The following is a 24,391-nucleotide window of genomic DNA, read 5'->3' on the forward strand; positions in this document are numbered from 1 at the left end:
TGTTAGGTTTGAAATTGTAAATCAAAAGACTGTCAAAATTAAGACAAAATGTATTTGGACACTTTCTGTTGTCAAACATATCCATTGTTAATGTAATGAACTACCTGTGGTTACTAGGACACCTGTGAAACTTCATCACTTTGGGATCAGTTGGTTAGAAAAATCAAAGATAGTTTTGAGAAAAGGCCAAGCATAATTTGCTTGCAGATGTGACTTGGTTTGACATTTTGTTATCAAATGCAATGACATTTTAAAGTGTGCTTAAGTGTCCAAACACTTCTTGGAGCCACTGTACATGATATTTAAGTCCTACAGAGTACAGAAAAACATTCACACGCTTTACAGTAGAGAAGAATAAAGTAAACACATCTGAAACACAGAACAGAAAACACTGCAGCTGACTTAAAATTGTGAACTGATATTTTCTATTTGTACATTAAATATATTTAAGATAATTGTTTTTATATATATAAAAAAAAATTTGGTTAATTTGGAACAGATACTGTTTTAACTCCTGTCAAACTGTAGTGTAGTGGAAAAATCTTTCATTGGACAAGCTAACAATGGACCTAAATCACTCACAACTCCATTTACCACATATTCTCAACTAAAGTACTGATTGCAATGCTGTACAGAGTACAGACAATGGATTGGTTACTAAAGTTATAAATTGGATATAAAGCACAGAATAGAAGTACCAGTCTGATCTCATGAAATTTACGTGAACATGACAACATTTTTGCATTTCAAAATGTACATGATGTATAGCACGTTTGGCTCACTGATATATATATATATATATATATATATAACTGGATCTACCATTCACCAAAGTTGTAATGCAAGTTGGAAAATCTGTAATATCTGCTTGTTTAGGGTGACAATACGTCCTTACCCCCGAACGGGACTTTAAAAATGTCAGACCGGGATGTCTAAATCACCTTAAATGCACGGGATTTGCTTGTTTTCATATTGAAGTGTTCTCTGTAGTCATACATATACATGTCATAAATACATGTTCGTTTGCCATTTAAACCTATCAGTTTAATTTTAACCAACTCTGGGCGCCCGCTGCACGTGTGTGATAGAGGGAGAGAGCACACACACTCTTATTTAAGTGACTGCGAGAACAAAGCAAATATATATATATATATTTTTATTTTTTTTTTTTTTTTCTTTTTACCCAATTTGGAATGCCCAATTCCCAGTGCGATTTTAAGTCCTCGTGGTGGTGTAGTGATTCGCCTCAATCCGGGTGGAGGAGGACGAATCCCAGTTGCCTCCGCGTCTGAGACCATTAACCTGCGCATCTTATCACGTGGCTTGTTGAGCGTGTTGCCACGGAGACATAGCGCATGTGGGGGCCATCCACCGTGGCATCTGCACTCAACTCACCACGCGCCCCACCGAGAAAGAACCACATTATAGTGACCACGAGGAGGTTACCCCATGTGACTCTACCCTCCCTAGCAACCGGGCTAATTTGGTTGCTTAGGAGACCTGGCTGGAGTCACTCAGCACGCCCTGGGATTCGAACTAGTGAACTCCAGGGGTGGTAGCCAGCGTCTTTTACCATTGAGCTACCCAGGCCCCAACAAGGCACTTTTTGATGAAAACATAAAACAAGTAACTCTGAACAAACACTTCAATGTTCACAATAAATAAGTCTGAAAATGTCTGTTTGTATCTCACCTCAGTTTCAGTGAACTTGTTTACATTGACACTGAGAATACTGTGGACAGAGTCATGTTTTCACTATGAGACCAGGTTGGATTTAGGCAGGTGCAGACTTTGAATACCAGCAATGGGAGTATGGGTTTTTTATTTCTGGGAAGCGCTATGAAAGGTGTATTCCAGGTGTGTTAGTAAGGTGCGGTTAATTTACCATAGTTAACCAGTGTGTGGGTTAGACAAGTGTAGAGCAGCTTAGTTTAGTGAAGACTAATATAGCTTGAGACAGGATTTTAATTTAGACTATTTTAATATTGAGAAGTTTCATTACTCCAGTCTAGTTACGTCTATTCTAATCTCATCTGGATTAGTTTAGTTTGAGACTGTGAAAACAGTCTGAAATAGGAGTAATGGCTTTATTTTGCCTCATGCAAATAATTAACAAATTCAGTGACCAGCACATCTTTGCTATACAACACCACTATGTTCACATGTTTGATTCTTTTCAACACAGAAGTCTAACTAAATATATTTTGCACTTAATGCACCAATTTTCCTTGCAAATTATGAACAGGTATTGTTAGATGCAAACTAAGCAAATTTCTTCATTCACGATTATGAAGAACATGACATGAAACATTCAGAAAAGACTGTGGCTCAAATTCTACATGGTCTGTTTGACAAGCCAACACACTCTCATGGCGAAATCATCAGGAATATGATATCGTGCGACTGCACTTGTTTGAATTCCTACGACTTTCACTACAGCTAATGACGTCGCTGGACATCGTTTCCATCTAATACACAACAATTACTTGCTTCTGTTACACACAACAGCTTCCTATCATGTTTACACACTCTACTGATTGGTTAAGTTTAGATAAGGGGTTTCGGCATAATATTAATAAGTATGTACTTAACACCACGTGTGCGGAAGTCATGCTTACATCTGCATTAGACATCCGGGAATTTGCACGTGATGAAGTCGTACGAGTTTATGCGAACAACATTGTGCGCGACTATACGAAATAGCCAACTCGTAAATTATGTACGACTTTTCATGAGATCGGGCTGGACAAGCTATTGAGGGGCAGGGGTGTGTGTGTGTGTGTGTGTGTGTGTGTGTGTTTGTGTTACTGTCACAAAACCTCCAGAATTGACCAGACTGGAATCTGAAGAAACAAGAAACAAACAAACACAGACAGAGAGCAAAATACACATACACAAGTTTATTTTTCTTTCATGGTGGGAACTTTCCATTGACTTCATTGTTTTTATACTGAGCTAATGATATTTTCTATCCCCTAACCCCTACCCCTAAACCTAACCCTCACACAAAAATTTATGCATTTCTACATTTTAATTAAGACACTATGTTTTCAGCCCTTTTTCCTTCATGGGGACTGCTGGCTGCCCAGTGTGTGTAAATGTAGGCAAAACCTGACCTACACACATACACACCTGCCCCTTGTCTAACAGTAAGTGCTGAATAAGCAGATAACTGTGCACTCGAGTGTGTGTATGTCAGTTCCTTTACTGTTATATGCACATAGAAACAGTTTCAATTTTTTCTTTGCTGTTCTTCCAGACAACATTTAAGAAAACAAGGGATCGATATACAGTGTGTGTGTGTGTGTGTGTGTGTGTGTGTGTGTGTGTGTGTGTATCTATTTATTTTTAATGTAAGTATTAATCATATAATCAATATAATTAGGAGGTATAAAAAAAATACATAAATGCATACAATAAATGTCACATACTTTTAAAAAAATGAGTATAAGCAACAACACAGAGCATGTGCAATAAAAGAGTTGCATCATCATTCTTCTTCCAATTAAAGACATTTAAAACTGAAGCATCTGTTATCCCTCCAAATCAAGAACACACTTGCACACACAATACACAACACAATAGAGGGACATGCTGCAAAGCAAAACAGCACTTTCTATAAACAGTTGTGCTCAAAAGTTTGTATACCCTGGCAGAAATTGTGAAATTTTGGCATTTGGTCTTTTATTTAAGGATAGTGATCATATGAAGCCATTTATCATCACATAGTTGTTTGGCTCCTTTTTAAATTATAATGGTAACAGAAATCACCCAAATGGCCCTGATCAAAAGTTTACATACCCTTGAATGTTTGGCCTTGTTACAGACACACAAGGTGACACACAGGTTTAAATGGCAATTAAAGGTTAATTTCCCACACCTGTGGCGTTTTAAATTGCAATTAGTTTCTGTGTATAAATAGTCAATGAGTTTGTTAGCCCTCATGTGGATGCACTGAGCATGCTAGATACTGAGCCATGGGGAGCAAAAAAAGAACTGTCAAAAGACCTGCGTAACAAGGTAATGGAACTTTATAAAGATGGAAAAGGATATAAAAAGATATCCAAAACCTTGAAAATGCCAGTCAGTACTGTTCAATCACTTAAGAAGTGGAAAATTCGGGGATCTCTTGATACCAAGCCAAGGTCAGGTAGACCAAGAAAGATTTCAGCCACAACTGCCAGAAGAATTGTTTGGGATACAAAGAAAAACCCACAGATAACCTCAGGAGAAATACAGGCTGCTCTGGAAAAAGACATTGTGGTTGTTTCAAGGAGTACAATACGACGATACTTGAACAAAAATGAGCTGCATGTTCAAGTTGCCAGAAAGAAGACTTTACTGCGCCAATGCCACAAAAAAGGCTGGTTACAATATGCCCGACAACACCTTAACACGCCTCACACCTTCTGGCACACTGTAATTTGGAGTGACAAGACAAAAATAGAGCTTTATGGTCACAACCATAAGCGCTATGTTTGGAGAGGGGTCAACAAGGCCTATAGTGAAAAGAATACCATCTCCACTGTGAAGCATGGTGGTGGCTCACTGACGTTTTGGGGGGGGGGGGTGTGAGCTCTAAAGGCATGGGGAATCTTGTGAAAATTGATGGCAAGATGAATGCAGCATGTTATCAGAAAATACTGGCAGACAATTTGCATTCTTCTGCACAAAAGCTGCGAATGGGACGCTCTTGGGACTTTCCAGCACGACAATGACCCTAAGCACAAGGCCAAGTTGACCCTCCAGTGGTTACAGCAGAAAAAGGTGAAGGTTCTGGAGTGGCCTTCACAGTCTCCTGACCTTAATATCATCAAGCCACTCAGGGGAGATCTCAAACGTGCGGTTCATGCAAGATGACCAAAGACTTTGCATGACCTGGAGGCATTTTGCCAAGACGAATGGGCAGCTATACCACCTGCAAGATTTTGGGGCCTCATAGACAACTATTACAAAAGACTGCATGCTGTCATTGATGCTAAAGGGGGTAATACATAGTATTAAGAACTAAGGGTATGCAGATTTTTTTAACAGGGGTCATTTAATTTTTTTCTTTGTTGCCATGTTTTGTTTTATGATTGTGCCAATCTGTTATAACCTACAGTTGAATATGAATCCCATAAGAAATAAAAGAAATGTGTTTTGCCTGCTCACTCATGTTTTCTTTAAAAATGGTACATATATTAGCAATTCTCCAAGGGTATGCAAACTTTTGAGCACAACTGTACACAATATAGCTATTTTTCCAGCTCCTGTCAGTGTGTGTGTAAGAATGGCTGTGGGTGTGTTAAAGACACAAAGACAAAGGCATGACTGTTTATTCCCTCTGGGTGAGAACGCAGCACACACTCCACCAACACACACAAATATGACAGCCTAGCACAGCCTTTTCAATGACAGAGAGAGAAAGAGAAAGAGAGAGGGAAAGAGATCTATTGTTTTTACTGAAAATGATGACCACTTGAGAAAATATAAAGGACCATAAGGGGTTCACACATACATGCTGCAGCACAGAGTCACTATAAAGGCTAGTGTGTATTTGAGGTCCTGGTGGTGAACTTAAGAACAGTGTAAGATCAGGTTTCTAACTTGTAGGGGTGTAAATCACAAGTTTCATCACGATACGATCTTACAGTACATCGATTATCTTAGCCAGCAATCCGATGTTTGCCAATACTTTAAAGTCTGCCGCGATACAATTTTGATTCAATTCAGGGGCCAGCGATCAATATTACGATATTATATATATTTTTATATCACAAATGCAACCAAAATATAAATTGGTGCGCACACGGATATAGCAGAGCACAACTTCAGGCTTCAATCACTCTGTGCCCATCCGTGTCCCACATGAAAAGCATATTTAGTGCTTATAAATCGAGATGAATATCATAAGGTTGCTGCATCACCTGACGGAAATGCATAAGGACGTGGCTGGCATTAAAGTGTCAAAATAAAGGTGCATCTTAATAAAATATACATCAATGTTTACGCATTGCACCAATGACATCGCATCGTTGGTTATTTAATTGATGCATCGTTACACCCCTACTAACTTGTGCATCAACTTCTCCACTGGCCCTGCTCTTAATGTCCTGTCAGTCTCACATAATCATACATTTACTTTAACCATTTTCTCCCAGAGGTCAACTTACAATGCTTGTCAAGTTTATTTGCCAAAAGAAAAGGCTTCATTACACTGAATATTACATTAAAGGAATTTTCAGGGTTCAATACAAGTTAAGATCAATTAACAACATTTATGGCACAATGTTGATTACCACAAACAAATTATTTCAGCTCATTTCTCCTTTTATTTACTAATTTTATATATATATATATATATATATATATATATTGAGGTTACAGTGAATTGGGCCAATTTTTGGAGGGTTTAGAAGGCAGAAATGTGAAGCTTATAATTTTATAAAAGCAATTTTTTTCTATTTTTAAAATGTATGTATTGTGTTATGTATTTTTTGTGGTTGTTTTTACTGTTTATGGCATTATGTTGTCATGGCAACAAAGTTGTTAAACTGGATATAACTTTACACAGAAAAGGTCAGTAATCAATTATATCACACTAAAATCATGTTAATATGCATATTGTTTACGTCTTGTGGTCATACTTTTAAAAGAGTTAGTATTTTAACATGTACAGATTGGCTCCACCATTTACTTCCATTGTAAGTGCCTCAATGTAACCCAGATCTTTGCCTTTTTTTTAACCTTGTGCGACCCTGCGTCCTCATGCGTGGACTGTGTTTTTTTGTCTTCGCTATACAACGTGCATAATTTCATTTCATTTAAACTGACTGATCTCGGTTCAGGACACTCTGGGCTGTCATTAAGGATTAAACTTTTGATGCACCAAATCATGTGACAAAACAACATGGAGCCGATCACAGCGGAGTTTGTCTTTGGGAGATACGCCAATAAAACTAGTCAAGAGTCTCTGTTTTTTTCCGATACGCTATTTTGAAAATGTCAGTGATTTATCGTGAAATGGCACACTGTTAAACACAACGAACACAGACGTGGACTATAGGGCTCTTTTACCACAAAATATAAAATTGGATTTTTCATGAAATTAAGCCTTTTAACAGCCTCTTCCTACATCCACAACATTCTTAGAGATTGTGCAGAGCTAAACTAACAAATCTCATATTAAACAAAAATAATATACAGAAAATAAAGTACAGTGTTTCTCAAACATTTTAATCTACTTGCAAGGATAAAAGCAGCTTTGCTTTTAATGTTTCTGTGTTCTGTAGCAATTTTTTTTACAGCATTTTATCTGTAACACTCTGGGAGTTTCTGGCTGACTTCAGCGTGACTCGATCAGTCAGATGTCTCGGTTCTGACAGCTTAATTGAAAGTGAGGATTACGGCAGCTGCAGTGATCTAATATTAAGCCAACATAAATCGATCAAATCTGCCATCACACATAATCAACACACAAGCTTCAGTCTTTGAGTTTGTATGCGTGACCAATTTTGCAGTGTGTGAATCAAAATGATCATTCTTATTAAACACAGCTGCTCAACACAAATTCATTATTTTTCTCACTAACACTCTCAGATATCAGAGGAGATCTACATAAATCCACACTGGAAACAACAGATTGCAGATCTGCATTTCAGACTAAAGAAGAGTCTTCGGTCTGCCACAAACACTTCAGTACTTGATGACAGTTGACTACTGATTCATAATCTCCAGATGTCACCAACTTAGTTTGGTAGGATGGTAGTTTAGAAGTCTGATTGAAGGATGGAGAGTAGAGGTAGACCAATATATCGGTTTTACAGATTAATCGGTGCCGATAGTTGCTTTTTGGAACTATCGGTTATCTGCAAAAATCTATGCAGATAGTTCTTTTATTTATTCCTCTGTGTCCGGTGCTAGAGAATTCGACAGTAAGAACGGCTTGGTTCTACAGTACAACAGTGGCCTCTAGAAGTGAAATAAAGACAATCACTGACACTAAGGGGATTTGCTGTCTCTAAATCTTTCATCATTGACAATATTCATCCATATTTTTATCCTCACTTCAATGCATGTTGTGTAATTTTGATTAGTTAAATGTTCTAAGTTAAAGCAAGGGTATGCAAAGAAAAATGCGATACAACAACTAATAACTAGTTGTCTCTCTTCAACTTCATATCTTGTGAATAATAATAAACCTTATTCCTCATTAAACCTCATCTAGTGAAATATCTATGTACTATATACAAAACTCTTCATTTGGTGAATATATAGGCTATAAAAAGCTTAATTTGGTTAATACTTAATACAGAGCACTGTAACGGTCAAGGGATTAAGAGAAAGCGATTTAACACACCTGGGATTCTCCTGGAGAATGTGGCTTAATGTGGTCATGTAATCGCATAAGTGGCGTTCATACAGGTTTTTAGGGAGTGCGCATGTGCATGAATAGACAACAAAGTCATAGGATGGAGCCCAACAGCATGTCAACACAGCGAAAAGAATTCAACATTTCTGGGTGTACAGTGGGAAAAGCATGTACACTACCCATTTATACACACCAATGTAAAATATTGACTGTTCCTCATGTTCGCAACTATGCGCTCGTACACTGGGGGGATCCCGGAGTTTTACGAAAGATGGAAACCTCACTATTGCAGCGCAATTCTGCTGCAGGTCACGATGGAAACAAACACAGCAACAACTATGGCATTTCACGAAATAAAGCGTAGAAAAAGAGAATAAAATAGCATCGCGGGGCAATTACGTTGCTGTGGAGAAAGCTGCTTACTGACTAAACCGAATGTATACGGGAGTAAAGAAAATGCTGCTAACACGGCTCATGTAAACGCATACACCGATTTCAAGCCTTAAGCAGCTTTCTCACAATAAATGGTGTCCATGTAAATGTGGTACATGTCTGTGCTAGGGATGCCGCGGTGTGAGCTTTTGACGGTTCCCATCTGAGTGCAGAATGATGCGCTACAATGTAACTGGAGTGCTTGGAGTGCATAACTGTAAGATTATTATGGCTGCAAAACATCGTTCATATGATCCAACAGTTTTATTTTCTGCAACAGTTTATTAAAGCAATCCGTTGTCTGTCAGACATCCCACCATGAAGAATCGGCAAAAGACTCCATAAAAATACTGTCCTTTAATCTGTTCACAACAACACCTCACAAATAAACCTGTGGACTATGCATAATAGCAGGAACATTGCTTAAAGCAGGCTGTTTAAAGTCCAATAATAACTCAAATTGACATTTATTATTGAATGCAGTGAATTTGTACATGCAAATGTACCACGCGCTGTCAGCACACTTAAACATTACAAAAAGTTGCATCTCCAATTCATGCTTTTAAAAGCACCACAGCTAAAAATATTAAACTCACTAGTTGGTTGTTGAACGACTAGAGGAACGTCTTGTCCTATGTGTAGGATGTGTATCTTTAATCTATATATGACTTCTGTAAGCATGTTTTCCATACGTTGTCTTCAGTCAGTCATTCAAATGCTCCCAAACAGCCGATTTAAGTCACTTTTTTGGTTGATGCTAGTCTGGTAGATCGAAATCCTCTTATATTTTGGAGTTTTTGTGTAAGTCCACGTCACCTGGCTAAGCACCATTACCGTCCTTAACCATAGCAACAGCTGCTATCACCACCCAGACACATGCAAAAGAGATAGGCTTACACTACAAAACTCTTTTATATTATATATTTATATATTATATACATAACATTTTTGCCGCTTGTGAATAAAACATTTTACGCTTTTTTGCCATTTATTCTAAATTTTTGCGGTTAAATTAACCATGACATTTTTAATCGTGGTTAATAGTGAAACTGTATAATAGTGACATCCCTAGCCAGTGCCATAGTAAGGAAAGAATAATATATTTTTTTAAAGAGATAGTTCACCCAAAAATGAAAATGCTCTCATTATATCGGCCGGCCGATATTAGCCTTTCACCGATATATCGGTATCGGCGTATATTTTACCGATATGAAAACTTTTTTTCAGAATATATAATGCAGAAAATGCTTTAGAATTGGTGTCATAGCGTAGTCTGTCCCGCAAAGCGCGCTCCGACTCCATTGTTTACAGAGCTGACTCTGAACTGACGGTGGCTCTGCAGACAGGGCGGAGTTAAACGGTGTGGATTTAAGCGGTCTCTTCTCCTTAAATTGCTAACTAGTTTGTGAACTACATACTGGAAAGTTAATAAAAAATGACCCCATCATTTTATATAACTAATATAACGTTAACCTTGTCCCCGACAACCATGTCACACTTTGCTGTTACCTAATTGGTGAGACGCAATGCTGGAAAGTAAATAAAGTCCATCATTTACTCTCTGTGGCAGCGAGCTTACAGCTAACTAGCTAATCATGTAACTACTTTTATTGTTGTCAGCTGAGTGGAAGCTAATGAGTAAACATGTATTCACCAAACTGTTTTGTTCAGGATTCACAGTTTGGTACCCCCATCAACCAAACAATTCCAGTCATTGCATTTACAAAATGTAATATTTAAAAGTCTGGTTTTCCAGACATTAAAATAGGATATGTAATAAAAGTAGATTTAATAAATAGTATATTTGCCCTGTGTAAATAATAATATATAGGAACAGTATCTAAAATAAATGAGGGGTGATAAATACTAATACAACAGGCTGGGAAAATAGACATTTATTCATTTTAATATCCTATATATATGTACTGAATGTGTTGAAACTTGACAACGGGCGACGAACCCTAAAAATGGCATCGTTAGATCGGTTTCATGCTGAAGAGCTGCTTAAAAGTACGTTTTTTTTCTCTCTCGTAAATGCCAACGAGTGTAAATGCCAACATCATCATATATGTCGAAAGGACTGATGCCTGTCAACCAAAACATGAGCTCATTGATGTCATTAAATGAGTCTGTTTTTTTATTCCATCAGTTGCTCCTGGTCGGAGGCTTCCGTATATATTTAGTTACGTCCTACATAAATTTAATGGTGCAACGCTCAAATATTTAGTAGAGCATAAATTGTGACTTAGTGCCCATTTATGCCACAACTAGGCTAAGTTGTAACGTACGTATAGCTGGTGCAACCGGCCCCTGATGTTTATTTAGCTATTTATTGTATTTTTATTTATTCTTTATTTAAACGGTCAGCAATTGACTGATACTAAACAGTACTGATGTTTATTTAGCTATTTATTTTATTTTTTATTTATTCTTTATTTAAATGGTCAGCCATTGACTGATACTAAACAGTACTGATGTTTATTTAGCTATTTATTTTATTTGAATGTATTCTTTATTTTAATGGTCAGCATTTGACTGATACTAAACATACAGTACTGATGTTAATTAAGCTATTTATTTTATTTTTATTTATTCTTTATTTTAATGGTGGGCAATTGACTGATACTAAACATACAGTACAGATTTTTATTTAGCTATTTATTGTATTTTTATTTATTCTTTATTTTAATGGTCAGCAATTGACTGATACTAAACATACAGTACTAATTTTATTTTATTTATTCTTTATTTAAATGGTCAGCAATTGACTGATACTAAACATACAGTACTAATTTTATTTTATTTATTCTTTATTTAAATGGTCAGCAATTGACTGATACTAAACAGTACTGATGTTTTTTAAGCTATTTATTGTATTTGTATATATTCTTTATTTTAATGGTTAGTAATTGACTGATACTAAACATACAGTACTGATTTTTATTTAGCTATTTATTGTATTTTTATTTATTCTTTATTTTAATGGTCAGCAATTGACTGATACTAAACATACAGTACTAATTTTATTTTATTTATTCTTTATTTTAATGGTCAGCAATTGACTGATACTAAACATACAGTACTAATTTTATTTTATTTATTCTTTATTTAAATGGTCAGCAATTGACTGATACTAAACAGTACTGATGTTTTTTAAGCTATTTATTGTATTTGTATATATTCTTTATTTTAATGGTTAGTAATTGACTGATACTAAACATACAGTACTGATTTTTATTTTATTTCTTCTTTATTTAAATGGTCAGCAACTGACTTGTACTAAACCTACAGTACTGATGTTTTTTAAGCTATTTATTGTATTTTTATTTATTCTTTATTTTCTCAGTGTTCATTTCTAGAATTTGTTAACAATGTATAATAATAATGTCAAATGTTCTGTGATAAAAATATTTAAGAAAGCAGCCTTCTGAGTACCTTTGCATAGTCATATCGGTGCAAAATCGGTGCACAATCCACATAGAAAAGGTCTGTTTTCATTCCAGCTCAAAAATTATCTATATCGGCCACCATATCGGTAATCGGTGAATTTCCCCCTCTAAAATTGGTCGTGCTCTATTACTCACCCACATGATATACCATGTGTTTATGACTTTCTTTCTTCACCAGAACACATTTGAAGAAAATTTTAAAAATATCTTAGCTCAGTACAGCAGGTCCTTAAAATGCAAGTGGATGGTGATCCGATTTTTTTAAGCTCCAAAAATCACAGACAATCAGCATAAACTTCATCCATACGACACCAGCTGTGAAATTAATGTCTTCTAAAGCGACACGATCACTTTTGGTGCAAAGAAGATAAATATTTAAGTACTTTTTTAACTCTAAATCATGCTTACAGTCAGCAGCAGTATGCACTGTAAGTCATACAAGAAAGTAAGTCATACACACCTGGGATGGCATGAGGTTGAGTAAATAATGAGAGAATTTTTATTTTTGGGTGAACTATCCCTTTAACATTCCATAAATACATTTTAAAAACTATCTGCTGATTAATCTATTATCAGTATCTGCAAAATCCACTATCGGTTGACCTCTAATGGAGAGGAGGTTTAATCTTCCTCAAAGCACTCAATATACACAGTTAACACCAAACTCAAACATTTACTTAAACACAAGAAATGGATCATGACTGTGTTTTTGCAAAGCAGCAAAGAACACTAAACAAAACCACTTGTTTTGAGGTAAACCATTCACATATTTAAAATAGCACACACACACATCCACTTGTGGTTTTGACAACATAAAGACTTTGCGTGTCAGACCCATGTTTCCTTTTTTTTATGCATTGCTAACTCACAGTCTCTTTAAAAATAAAAACATATCTGTTATACAAGTGTGTTTAGAGACTGGGGTTATATGAAACAAAAACAGTAAACAAACAGACATTCTAATATCTATACACAAAAAAGATAGACCATTTTAAAACAAGAATCCCGGCGACACATTTCTTACTGTTTCTAAGATAAGATAAGCTAGCTAACAACCCAAAATAAGAACCAGTCCTTGTGCTACATCAGGGACATGGCTTTCACGGTGGGCCCAGCCAATCAGCCAGAGTTTCCAAATGAGGCCACACCCACTGCAGTGGAAGTCCACAGGGGGAAATCCTCCAGAAAAGCTCAGAAGACCAGCTAATGTAGTTAATTAGCTCATTATGAACTAAAGTTAATTTCATATTATAATAGACATGTAAATGTGTCTAACTGTGATGGGACGCACTGCTTTTCTCAAATTTTGCTCTCACCTGCAGTGTGCACAGAATATTACTATATTTTAACATAATTAACACAGTATGAATTCTACAAACAAAGGCCGTGATTCTCACACACATACAGTGAGCAGACAAAGGGCCTGAGGAAAAATGTGTGTTTGCTACAGTCTTGAATCTTTAATTCTGATCAAGAATTTATAAGGCACATCTCCCTCTCTCTCTATTCTCCATTCATCTCTCTGTTTGCTCCAACTGTTTAAAGGGATAGTTCACCCAAAAATGAAAATGCTCTTATCATTTACTCACCCTCATGCCATCCCAGATGTGTATGACTTTCTTTCTTTTCCAGAACACAAACAAAGATTTTTAGTAGAATATCTCAGCTCTGTTGGTCCATCCAATGCAAGTAAATGGTGGCCAGAACTTTGTAGCTCCAAAAAGCACACAAAGGCAGCATAAAAGTAATCCATATGACTCCAGTGGTAAAATCCAAGTCTTCAAAAGTGATACGTTAGGTGTGGGTGAGAAATAGATCAATATTTAAGTCCCCTACTATAAATATCCACTTTCGCATTCTTCTTTTGTTTTTGGCAATTCACATTGTTTGTGCTAATCGCCACCTACTGGGCAGGGAGGAGAATTTATATTAAAAAATGACTCAAATATTTATCTGTTTCTCACCCACATTTATCATATTACTTCAGAAGACATGGATTAAACCCCTAGAGTCGTATGGATTACTTTTATGCTGCCTTTATATGCTTATTTAAGCTTCAAAGTTCTGTCCATCATTCACTTGCATTGTGAGGACCTACAGAGCTGAAATACTCTTCTAAAAACCTTTATTTGTGTTCTGCAGAAAAAAGAAAGCTATACAGATCTGGGATGGCATGAGGGTGAGTGAATGATGAGAAAATCTTAATTTTTGTGTAAACTATCCCTTTAAGATCACTCTATGCAGGTGGACACCACCCTCAGCTCATCATTAGAACTGTTATATGGGTTAAAAACAAAAACAACCTGCATGCCAGCACACTTACAGTGCCAGTCAGGCCCATTTTATTAGCAGCTTCTTTGTTCCAGAACAACACAGAGGGTTTTGATCCCATTTGTGGCTTGGAAAGAAGGAGAGGACGTGACAAAGAGAAAATCAGAAAGAAATAGGGAACGCTTCTGTTCTTTTGATACGATCGATACTCATGACAAAGGGCTGAATGAGTCACAGAAACTCTTGGTCAGAACATTTTGTTTTGGTGATAGTGATCCAGCAGATCCACCGGGTTAAACCGGCCCGTGATGACAGTTGGACCCCTCCAGCTAATCCGATTCATAAAAAACCGCGCATGCACGTCGCGAGAAAGGCACGCTCGCATCACAATGGCCAAATAGTTTGCTTGTGCTCACGGAAATTACCACAGAAAAGACAACGCATCACAACAGAAATGACACAGAGAAACGTGCAACACTGTATGTGACATTGTGTGATTACTGTGTTTAATAATCAAAGAGCGGCCGGGTCACGTTTAAACTGCCCATGGTGACTAGCAGAGCGATGTGTAATATCTGCAGAGCACCAGGAACACCACTGGATTTGTGCTGTGCAACCGTGATCCGATGATGACATCGGTGCGATCGGTACAACACAATGACAGTCTAACAAGTTCACGCCAGTGTTGGGTAAATTACTCTAAAAAGGAATTAATAAATAACTACTAATTACATCTTCTAGTGTAATTAGATTACTGTACTAATTACACTGTCTGAAAAGTAATTGCATTACTTATTATAATTACATTCGAAAACCCTGACCAGATGAAAAATAGAAGGATAGACATGAAACTGTTCTTTTAATTCTTTCAAATAAATCATATAAAATCAAATAAATTATTCATGAGCCGGCCAAAGAATTTTTAAGGGGGCTGCATTAAATTAGAAAAAATATATTTTAAAATTAGATGTTAAATTTCGATTTTAAATTATCTATTGTTTTATATAGAATTGTTATATAGTCTGTACAGTATTTAACGCAATTACATCAGGAGTAACTAATTAAATTATTGAAAATTTTAGAGTAATCTCTCACTTTTTTTTATTTATTTTTTTTTATGAAAAAGTAATTTAATTACAGTAATTAATTACTTAGTAATGCATTACACCCAACACTGGTTCACACACACCCTTTCTCTGTCTTGACACACATACAAAACACCACTCCCCGTCGCCGTGCACCTGCCTCCCCGCTGATAAATAACCCACCTGGGCGTCCTATCACATACGACTCACCTGGGGATGCAGTTGGGAGAGGAGCCGTCTATCTCCCAAGTGGCGAACAGGTTCATAGGCACCGGTCTGTTGAGCGCCCCGCTCCCTGGGAAGCTCAACCGGCCACTTCTCTCCGCCATGCTCGCTGCTGGTGTCCCGTTCACCTCTAACCGTCACGGTGAGCAAACTTTTCCTTCGGGATCGCGCTGGATATAAACCCCCGCTCAAACGCGTATTAATCCGCTTGTCTCCGGAAACTGTTCACGAGTGAAGCAGGGATTCATGGACAGTTTCGCCGTGCAGCTTCATGCCGCTGTGGCTCTGCTCGTGACAGTATTTCCACACCGTGCACGGAGCGCTAGAGACAAGAAACTGCACCAGCACTCTCTCGCTGCAGGAAGTCACGTGACCCTTCGTTATTCCAGACGACTGGCGCATCTGCGCGCTGGCACTCTTACTCACTGGGCTCAGGATGATGGGTAGATAACGGGACAGCTCCTGTATCTCGGTATTGCTAATTCAAAGGAATAGTTCACCTAGAAATGACAATTCTTCCATCATTTACAACCCCCTCATGCCATCCCACATGTGCATGACTTTCTTCTGCTGAACACAAACGAAGATCTCTAGAAGAATATTTCAACTCTGTACAATGCAAGTAAATGGAGACCCAAATTTTGAATCCCCAAAAAGCACATAAAGGCAGCATAAAAGTAATCCATACGACTCCAGTGGTTTAATCTGTATCTTCTGAAGCAATATGATAGGTGTGGGTGAGAAACAGATCAATATAAAGTTATTTTTTACTATAAATCCCCACTTTCACATTCTTTTTTTTTTTTGGTGGGGGGTGGTGATTTGCATTCTTAGTGCATATCACCACCTACTGGGCAGGGAGGAGAACTTATAGTAAAAAAGGACTTAAACATTGATCTGTTTCTCACATCTCACCAACGCCTATCATCTCACTTCTGAAGACACGGATTTAACCACTGGAGTCTTATGGATTACATTATATGGACCTACTGAGCTGAAATGTTTTTCTAAAACTCTTGGTTTGTGTTCAGCAAAATAAAGTCAAACACATCTGGGATGGCATGAGGGTGAGTAAATGAGAATTTTCAGAGATGTTTGAAACTGGTACAGAATTCTGTCGCAAAACCCCTGACAACCCCAAATGTGCCGGTGTTTAAAATAGTTAAAACCCGTATTTAATGGTCCGCCATTCTAAACAGCACTGACGAGGAAAACAGGAGAAAACACTGTGCCATACACAGAAATACTGTACATTAGAAGGCACTTATTTCTGCAACACAATAATATCACTATTATTTTTAGCTTCTTTTGATTAACGACAGAATCTAATAATTTGTTTTGTGCTATAACTAAAACAAAAAATGAATTGAGAAAACTAAAAATATCATGGCAGCAGACTGCAAGCGATTTTTTTTTTTTACTTTGACCAAAAGGCGTCGCAGTGTACCGAGGACACCCGCTTTATGGTCAAAATGCAAAACCATTAGGTAGAGAGGCATTGAGGGAGTGTTTTGTCCACGGACACTGCAGAGGATTCAATGTCTCCTATTCATACTTCTCACACTTGGTTGCCAGGATCCTCATAGCAACAGAGATCAATTTAAAAATACTGGTGTCAAGTGTGCTTATCATCATCATTGTAGGGAAATACGTTGAGTGAATCAATAACTCCCATCTCATCTCGGTGAGTCACGTGATGGGGCCTCTGTGGGCAGTGTTGATTTTTAAAAGGCAGCTACTGAGTGATGTAGCTTTAAAGATCTGTGCCGCTTAAACTCAACACAGACGTTTGAAAACTACAGCTGTTGGACCAGCTTGTCAATGTCAATCCAAGCTTGTTTTGATATACTGTTGTCTGTAATCAAGTCATTAAATACAAAATAAATAGAATATTTTGACTCCCTCTAATCACCTGGTGCAGGTCTAAATTTAATTTATGGTGTAGTTATATTAAAAATTCAAAGTGTTTATAAATGTTTGGCATTTAAAAAGACTAGTCTCCACTTTGTACAAAATAAGCAACGCCACCTAGTGGACTGTGCTCAGCACTAGCACAGACAAAGCAAGTTGCTCTTTTGAGCTTTTGAACACAGCACAAAAAAAGCAGCTCCCAGTGCAAACAAACGATCAATATCAAAAGTTTAATTTGCAGTATCAGATATCACAATTAACAATGAAATAAAGCTTCTAACAATCCCACCCCACCATGGCAGAAGCACAGCAGTAAGGATAAACTCAGCACAGCCGTATAATGAGAACATTAATAAGGAAAGCGCACACTTCCAATATCTGCCTCTGCCAAATATCAATATACTTTATTCCAGAGTGTATATACAGGTATAAATTTGATGAACCACAAAGACTTAAAAAAAAAAAAAAAAAAAAGGTTGGAAAAACAAAACCCACATGTTCTCTACAGAGGTACTCTAGGTGTTATTGACCAAATAAAAATTCAAATGAAGACCTTGTGAAAATCTTTAGTCTTCAAGTTTAGCCTCATAATCAACTAAACCTCTTCAGCATTAATAATGCAAAACAAAAAACCTTCAAACACACCCATTCATTCAAGTCACAGTAATTTACACTGAAGTAGCACAATGACATATGCCACACTAATAAATGGAAAAAAGCTCAGCCTCTCCATCTCATACGCACACACACACACACACACACACACACACACACACACTTGTCTCAGTGCTGACTCTCCACAGAGGCAGACCGAGACCGACTCTGTTTCCTTGGAGCGGGAGACGGAGAGCGGGAGGGAGAGCGGTTGTTGGAAGACTTTTCTGGAGTACGACTGACTGAGCGGCTGCGGGAGCGTTTGCTTCCACGCTCAGGACTGCGACTCCGACTGGCTGAACGGGAACGGGAGCTGCTCCTGCTTCGGGAACGACTCCTGCTCCGACTGCAGAGAAGGAAAAAAAAAAAAATGTATAAAAAAAATAAAGATTTAGGGTTAGATTTAGTCAACTGAAAAGCTCTTTCAAAGAGCCCTGTGCAATTGTGTATTACATACTTCCTCTTATGATCTTCGTACAGCTTGAGTTTGCGTCCATTCAGATCTGTTCCGTCCAACTTTTCAAGGGCATTCTTCATATCACTGTGGGAAGCAAACTCGACCACCCTGTAAAACACAGTCAGTGCACACATCATTAGATACACTTGACAGTCATATATAATTGTTGTATGCATAATCACGCACATGACCTTACCCTTCGTTCTTATTGGTCCTGTGCGCATCCACAAAGGTTACCTCTCCCACCTTCCTCATCAAGTCCTTCAGATCCTGCAGGAAAGCATATGGCATTTAAAGACATCACGCAAACCCAAACAACTGACCCACACACAGCAGCTTAGCACTCACACATGAAATACTGCATTCTGCAGAATCTGCTCTGAGAACTCCCATCTATACAACTAAAGTGTGCACTGATGCTGCAGTGTGCACCTGTCGAAAGCACCCGCGACTGATGTCATCTTACCAGTTGGTATTTCAAAGTGGCATTTGTTCCAGTTATAAAACTACTGGAGCGTTTTCGGCAACACGACTCTGATGGAAGTGACACGCCTGGGATTTGACTAAAAACTAGTTCGGAGAACAGGTTCTCATTATGTGAGGTAGATTTTCGCATATCGTAAACTACTGGTTGGAACCTGGAATCTCTCCATTTACATCTAACGCCAGATTTAAGTGTAACGTTTTCCTGCTCAATGGCAGAACCCTCTTTACCATGTAGCTACCCAGTGTGATGAGCTACTTACCGTTCCAAACCATAGAAGGCATTAGCAAAGAGCCACTTGTCCAAATAGCAAACAGAAGCAATGAAGCGTTAAAACGACCTCGGACTCGACCCATCCGGCCTCCGTAAGAACGGACCCCACCAGAGAGAGAGAGAGAGGATGGGGGAGGGGCCAAAACCCTGCATCCCTCCCCGCTTCAGCACCAACAGAATTAGACCCAAACAGCAGAGCGAGGGGGATGGAGCAGATCTGACATCACAGACCCTCAAGAGAGCGGCTACCCAGCTCCTCTAAGGCTATCCTGCGCTACGGCTCTGTCTGGAGCTACGGACCCAGCCAAGATTTAGACCAGCAGACACTGCGTGTCGGGTGAGGCACCACAGGGACACTATTCAGAACACAACCGGGGAGGGCGCTATGCACCTCGGAGGCTGTGCATGCAACTCCAATTAAAGAATACCAGACCACAGCTGTTAAAGAAAAGGTTTGAAAAACATGGGTCTGTGTTAGAGAACCTTTCAGCATTACAAATCATCATTTCACTTAAGTAAGGTTTGGCTGAAGTGAAGAGGAAATTGAACATCCAGGTTACTCACAGAAACATTGACAGTTTTTGAAAGTAACAAAGGTGATAAAAGGTTGTGTTTTTGTGCTGGTGTCAAAGTCAAAAGAAACACAGGGAAGATGAAACACTACAACAGCAAACTGCTGTACTGCTCTGCTGCTTCCACATGGCAGCGCTCACCTGCCAGCTGATACGGGAGGACAGGTTCTCCACAATGATTCGGTGTTCTGTGCGCACTGGTGGGCCATACCTGTGAAAGGATCAGAGGTTTACACAATTGATTGGACTATTTTGCACTGATGAGAATAATCATACTCTCTGGCGTACAATGCGAAACCACAATGCTGGCATACCTGGAACCTGCACTGCGAGACTGACGATATCCTCCAAAGCGTGGAGAGAAACGTCCTCCTCCCATTCCTGGACCGCCACCTCTTCCACGACGAGAGCGGGCATGCTCGATGGTCACCCTGGAATTAAAGACAACACGGTTAATACAGACCATTGAAAACATGAAACAAGCCTGAAACAAGGGAGGTGCACGAATTCAGTAAAACTGAAATCATTACTCATTCAGTTTTAAATGTCCAACTAGAAAAACACTACTTTAATATCCTACGACTTTGCCTGCCATGGGCAAAAATTAAACCACTTCACACCCAAATCTTGCCGTTACAACTCGATGCATTGGACGGGACCGTGGATACATGTTTAAATGAATCGTTTACCCAAAAACAAAAATCCTGTCTTTTAAAGTGATCGTTTCATTTCAGAAGACTTTGAAATTTATGTTTCTGTGTGCAAGTGTTTGCCATTTTTTAATCTAGAGGTTGTTTTTTTCCATACATAAAGGGCAGCAACACTAGGCTTTGAGCACGCAAATTTTTTCGGACATCACAACAGACCAGGATATGATGTCAAATGGGAGGGCTTCTGGTGTAAGAGAATAAAACTCACTTTCTTGCAACAATAAAACAGCCTTAAAATGTATTCTTTGAGCCAAGAGGTCAGCGTGTGACGTTTCGATTTTGGTCACGTGTCTATCGCCATACTGACTGGTGGTTCAGTTCACCAAAATTTAACTTTGTTACAGAGCATATATATTCATATATTCGAACAGCTATAATATTCATAGACCTTATTCACAGCAGCGCCATCTTTGATTTTTGATGGGAATGACAACGAAGCTGTGAGGGATAGACGTACAGTCTCTTCAATGGGCTGTACTGCAGTTTAAATAGTTTTTGGGATCATTCCGCAGACAAAAACGTAATCTTTCCAAGAACATTCAGTAAAAAAAAATAAAACATAACGAGTTGTGGAAAATCAGATGGGATCAAAGAGCTTTATATCGTGCGTGGCATTGAAGAGATGGCAAGTCTATCCCTCACAGCCTCATTTTCATTCCCGTTAAAAATGGCGCTACTGTGAATAAGGTCTAAGGGTGACCTTTGCAAAAACCCAATAGGCTACTCAACCTACAATTGATCAATTGCACTATACTACTAATCTGACCTAATTCGCATTTTACCATAATGCATTTAAATTGCTATTTGGACTTATGATCATAAGCCAAAGTCCTGCACAATTACAAAAAGAGCTGAATTTAATCTACACAAGGACAGATAGCATAAACCAGTCAGGATTCAGTCTCACCTCTCACTGCAAAGTTCTTTCCCATTCAGCTCATACACTGCATCATCTGCGTCCCTGTGGTCGTCAAACTCCTGAGAAAATGATACGGCAGAGGGCAGTGAGACACAAGATTACGCCAACACCCCGTAAACGAAAAACCCCGAGTGGGTGTCGAATCAATACGCACCACAAAACCGAACCCGTTTTTCAGGTTGATCTCCCGGATGCGTCCGTAGCCCTTGAAGAACTTCTCCACGTCTCTTTCACGAGCATGGGGGCTCAGACGGCCGATAAACACACGACATCCACTCATGATGAAATGTTCAAGGATATCTGAGAAAACAGCGTGTAATGGCAGTTTAATCAATAGCCTGACAAGTACTTTGATCTGCAGGAAAAGCAGCTCGTGAGCGCCGCCCTACTGGTAACACACGGTGAATCTACACAAATGAACTAGATTGCTGGATAATTATTGATAAAGTCCAAACAGTCCACGTAAATCATTAGTAAATTTCCTAAAACGTGACACGTGTTGTAGACATAGACATTCGTGGAAACGAGGATTAGCTCAATTTAGCAACCTCGTGTCCTTCAGACTGATGAAAACGCCATTATATAGACAAAAATTAAAACAAAAAATATAATATAACCCCAATACAACCAACGAGCCTCTTAGAAAAGCAATAGAAATCTAAGCGAATAACTCTGACTGAAGATGCAAACAGATCCGTCGGGCGGTTCAGGCCTCGTCGACATGCGCAGACACATTTACTAGATGTTTAATAGCAAAATCGATCAATCTACCGTTAAAATGAGACTCCTTTTGTACTAACAAAATTCATCCAAAAGAATAAAAAAATTAAACTGAAAATAGGACATATTTCGAAATATTCTGCTTCGTCATCTCACCTCTGCTTACAACAGTAAATGGCGTTGGTCTCGAAAATGGCGAACGCGGTTGCGCGCACATGTATTTATATAAGTCTCGCGCGCGAGGGGGAGGGGAAGGGCGGATGGGGCTCGTGAACGTGTTCGTAAACGTTACAAACAAATTGTGTCTATCTCATAAGCTCTGCAAGTGCTTATACCAGCTATTTCATGTGATTAATTTTGTCCTGTTAGGTATCTATTGGTTACACTTTATACGTTAAGCACTTTACACTTTTCCAGCTGGAACTGGTTTGATCCAGTCTGGAATAGTACCAGAAAGAAGCCATCATGTGACCTGACTGCTGTTGTTGAGCGAATCAGAAGTCACATGAGCACATTTAGGAGGCACAGGGAGTGCATTTTTAAATCATTAAAAAAAAAGAATCTCTTTAGGCTTATAGCACAAAAAGCCAAGCTCTCTCTCCCTCACTGGCAGCAATTTGATTCTGTATAGCTATTTAGTTCTTTATTCTCTATTTGTCTGTAAATGTCTTGAATTGTCCATGACATCAAAACAAGAAATACTACTTGAGGCAAAAATAAATAAATAAATAAATAAAATAAAATAAATAAATGGCATCAGTGGAGTATGCCTACAAAATGTGTCTTTGCTGAGATAGTAAAAGATCTCAGCTTCGGCCACAGTCTAAATAAAACAAAATATTACCAAAGGAATCAGGCTCTACGGGTTGATAAGATTATAATCATATTCCAAATATAAAATTCAGTTATATAAATAAGTCACGAAACACCCGTGTGACCACCTGCAATGCCATGCCATACTGAGAGATGGAGAAGACTCACAGAGAGAGAAGCAAAATGGCATAAAAGGATCAAAATGCATGATAGATATATTATTTACTCAGAACTTGCAGCCACCACTTGTGGGCTTGGACTTTGAAGCAGCCTTTGTTAAGACTGTGACTTGTGGTAAAATGGGCTTATTTTTTAGTGAGGTGTTTGAATGACTCAAATTTAAAGGAATGGTTCACCCAAAAATTATAGTTTTCTCATCATTTACTCACCATTATGTCATCTCAAATTCATATGACTTTCTTTCTTCTGTAATATAAATGTAATCCATGAGACTCCAGTGGTTTAATCCATGTCTTTTGAAGCAATCCAATTGGTTTTGGGTGAGACCAGACCAAAATATAACTCCTTTTTCACAATCTATCTTTACATCAGCAGTATCCCTGGCGATCATGATTTCAAGCTGGATTACACCTAGCACCATCTAGTGGTCTGCTCATATGTCAAGCGCTAGGAAGTGTAATCGAACTTGAAATCATGATCGTGCCTAAAGACTGCAATGGAAATATGTACAGTAAAAATCTGTTGTGGTCTGTTCTCATCCAAAACCGATTGGATCACTTCAGAAGACAAAGAATAAACATCTGGAGTTTTATGGATTACCTTTATGCTGCATTTATGTCCTTTCTGGGGCTTGAAAATTTGGTCACCATTCACTTGCATTGAATGAACAAAAACACCTCATATCGCCATTCAAATATCTTTGTTTGTCTTCTGCAGAAGAAAGAAAATCATATGAGTTTGAGAAAACATAAAGGCGAGTAAATGATGAGAGAATTGTCATTTTGGAGTCAACTATTCCAACTTCTCTGTTCAGTCTGCAATTGTAAAAGCCAGACGCAATAACTAAAGTCAATGAAAATTACCATTAAAGCCTTTTAACACC

At 38.3% G+C, this 24,391-nt stretch overlaps 2 protein-coding genes across 4 annotated transcripts in view; both read right to left on the bottom strand.

The window, feature by feature from the left end:
- LOC127413888 (phosphofurin acidic cluster sorting protein 2-like) overlaps window positions 1–16,167 on the bottom strand; it is a 52,557-nt gene extending 36,390 nt beyond the window's left edge. For all 3 annotated transcript variants that reach the window (XM_051651447.1, XM_051651448.1, XM_051651446.1), the window contains exon 1: window positions 15,801–16,167. In XM_051651447.1, the coding sequence (XP_051507407.1) occupies window positions 15,801–15,919 (119 nt within the window). In that variant the 5' untranslated portion in view covers window positions 15,920–16,167. The remainder of the gene's footprint in view (window positions 1–15,800) is intronic.
- A 1,770-nt stretch (window positions 16,168–17,937) lies between these two features.
- Window positions 17,938–22,825, bottom strand: LOC127413902 (serine/arginine-rich splicing factor 5-like). Its single transcript, XM_051651470.1, has 8 exons — window positions 22,672–22,825; window positions 21,950–22,095; window positions 21,784–21,854; window positions 20,481–20,597; window positions 20,308–20,377; window positions 19,034–19,107; window positions 18,838–18,945; window positions 17,938–18,726 (listed from the first exon to the last, which is right to left on the bottom strand). The coding sequence occupies exons 1-8, from the start codon at window positions 22,730–22,732 to the stop codon at window positions 18,510–18,512; spliced, it is 864 nt and encodes a 287-aa protein (XP_051507430.1). The 5' UTR covers window positions 22,733–22,825; the 3' UTR covers window positions 17,938–18,509.
- Window positions 22,826–24,391: the final 1,566 nt, after the last annotated feature.

This window comes from Myxocyprinus asiaticus, chromosome 23 (assembly GCF_019703515.2).
Source record: "Myxocyprinus asiaticus isolate MX2 ecotype Aquarium Trade chromosome 23, UBuf_Myxa_2, whole genome shotgun sequence".
NCBI lineage: Eukaryota > Metazoa > Chordata > Actinopteri > Cypriniformes > Catostomidae > Myxocyprinus > Myxocyprinus asiaticus.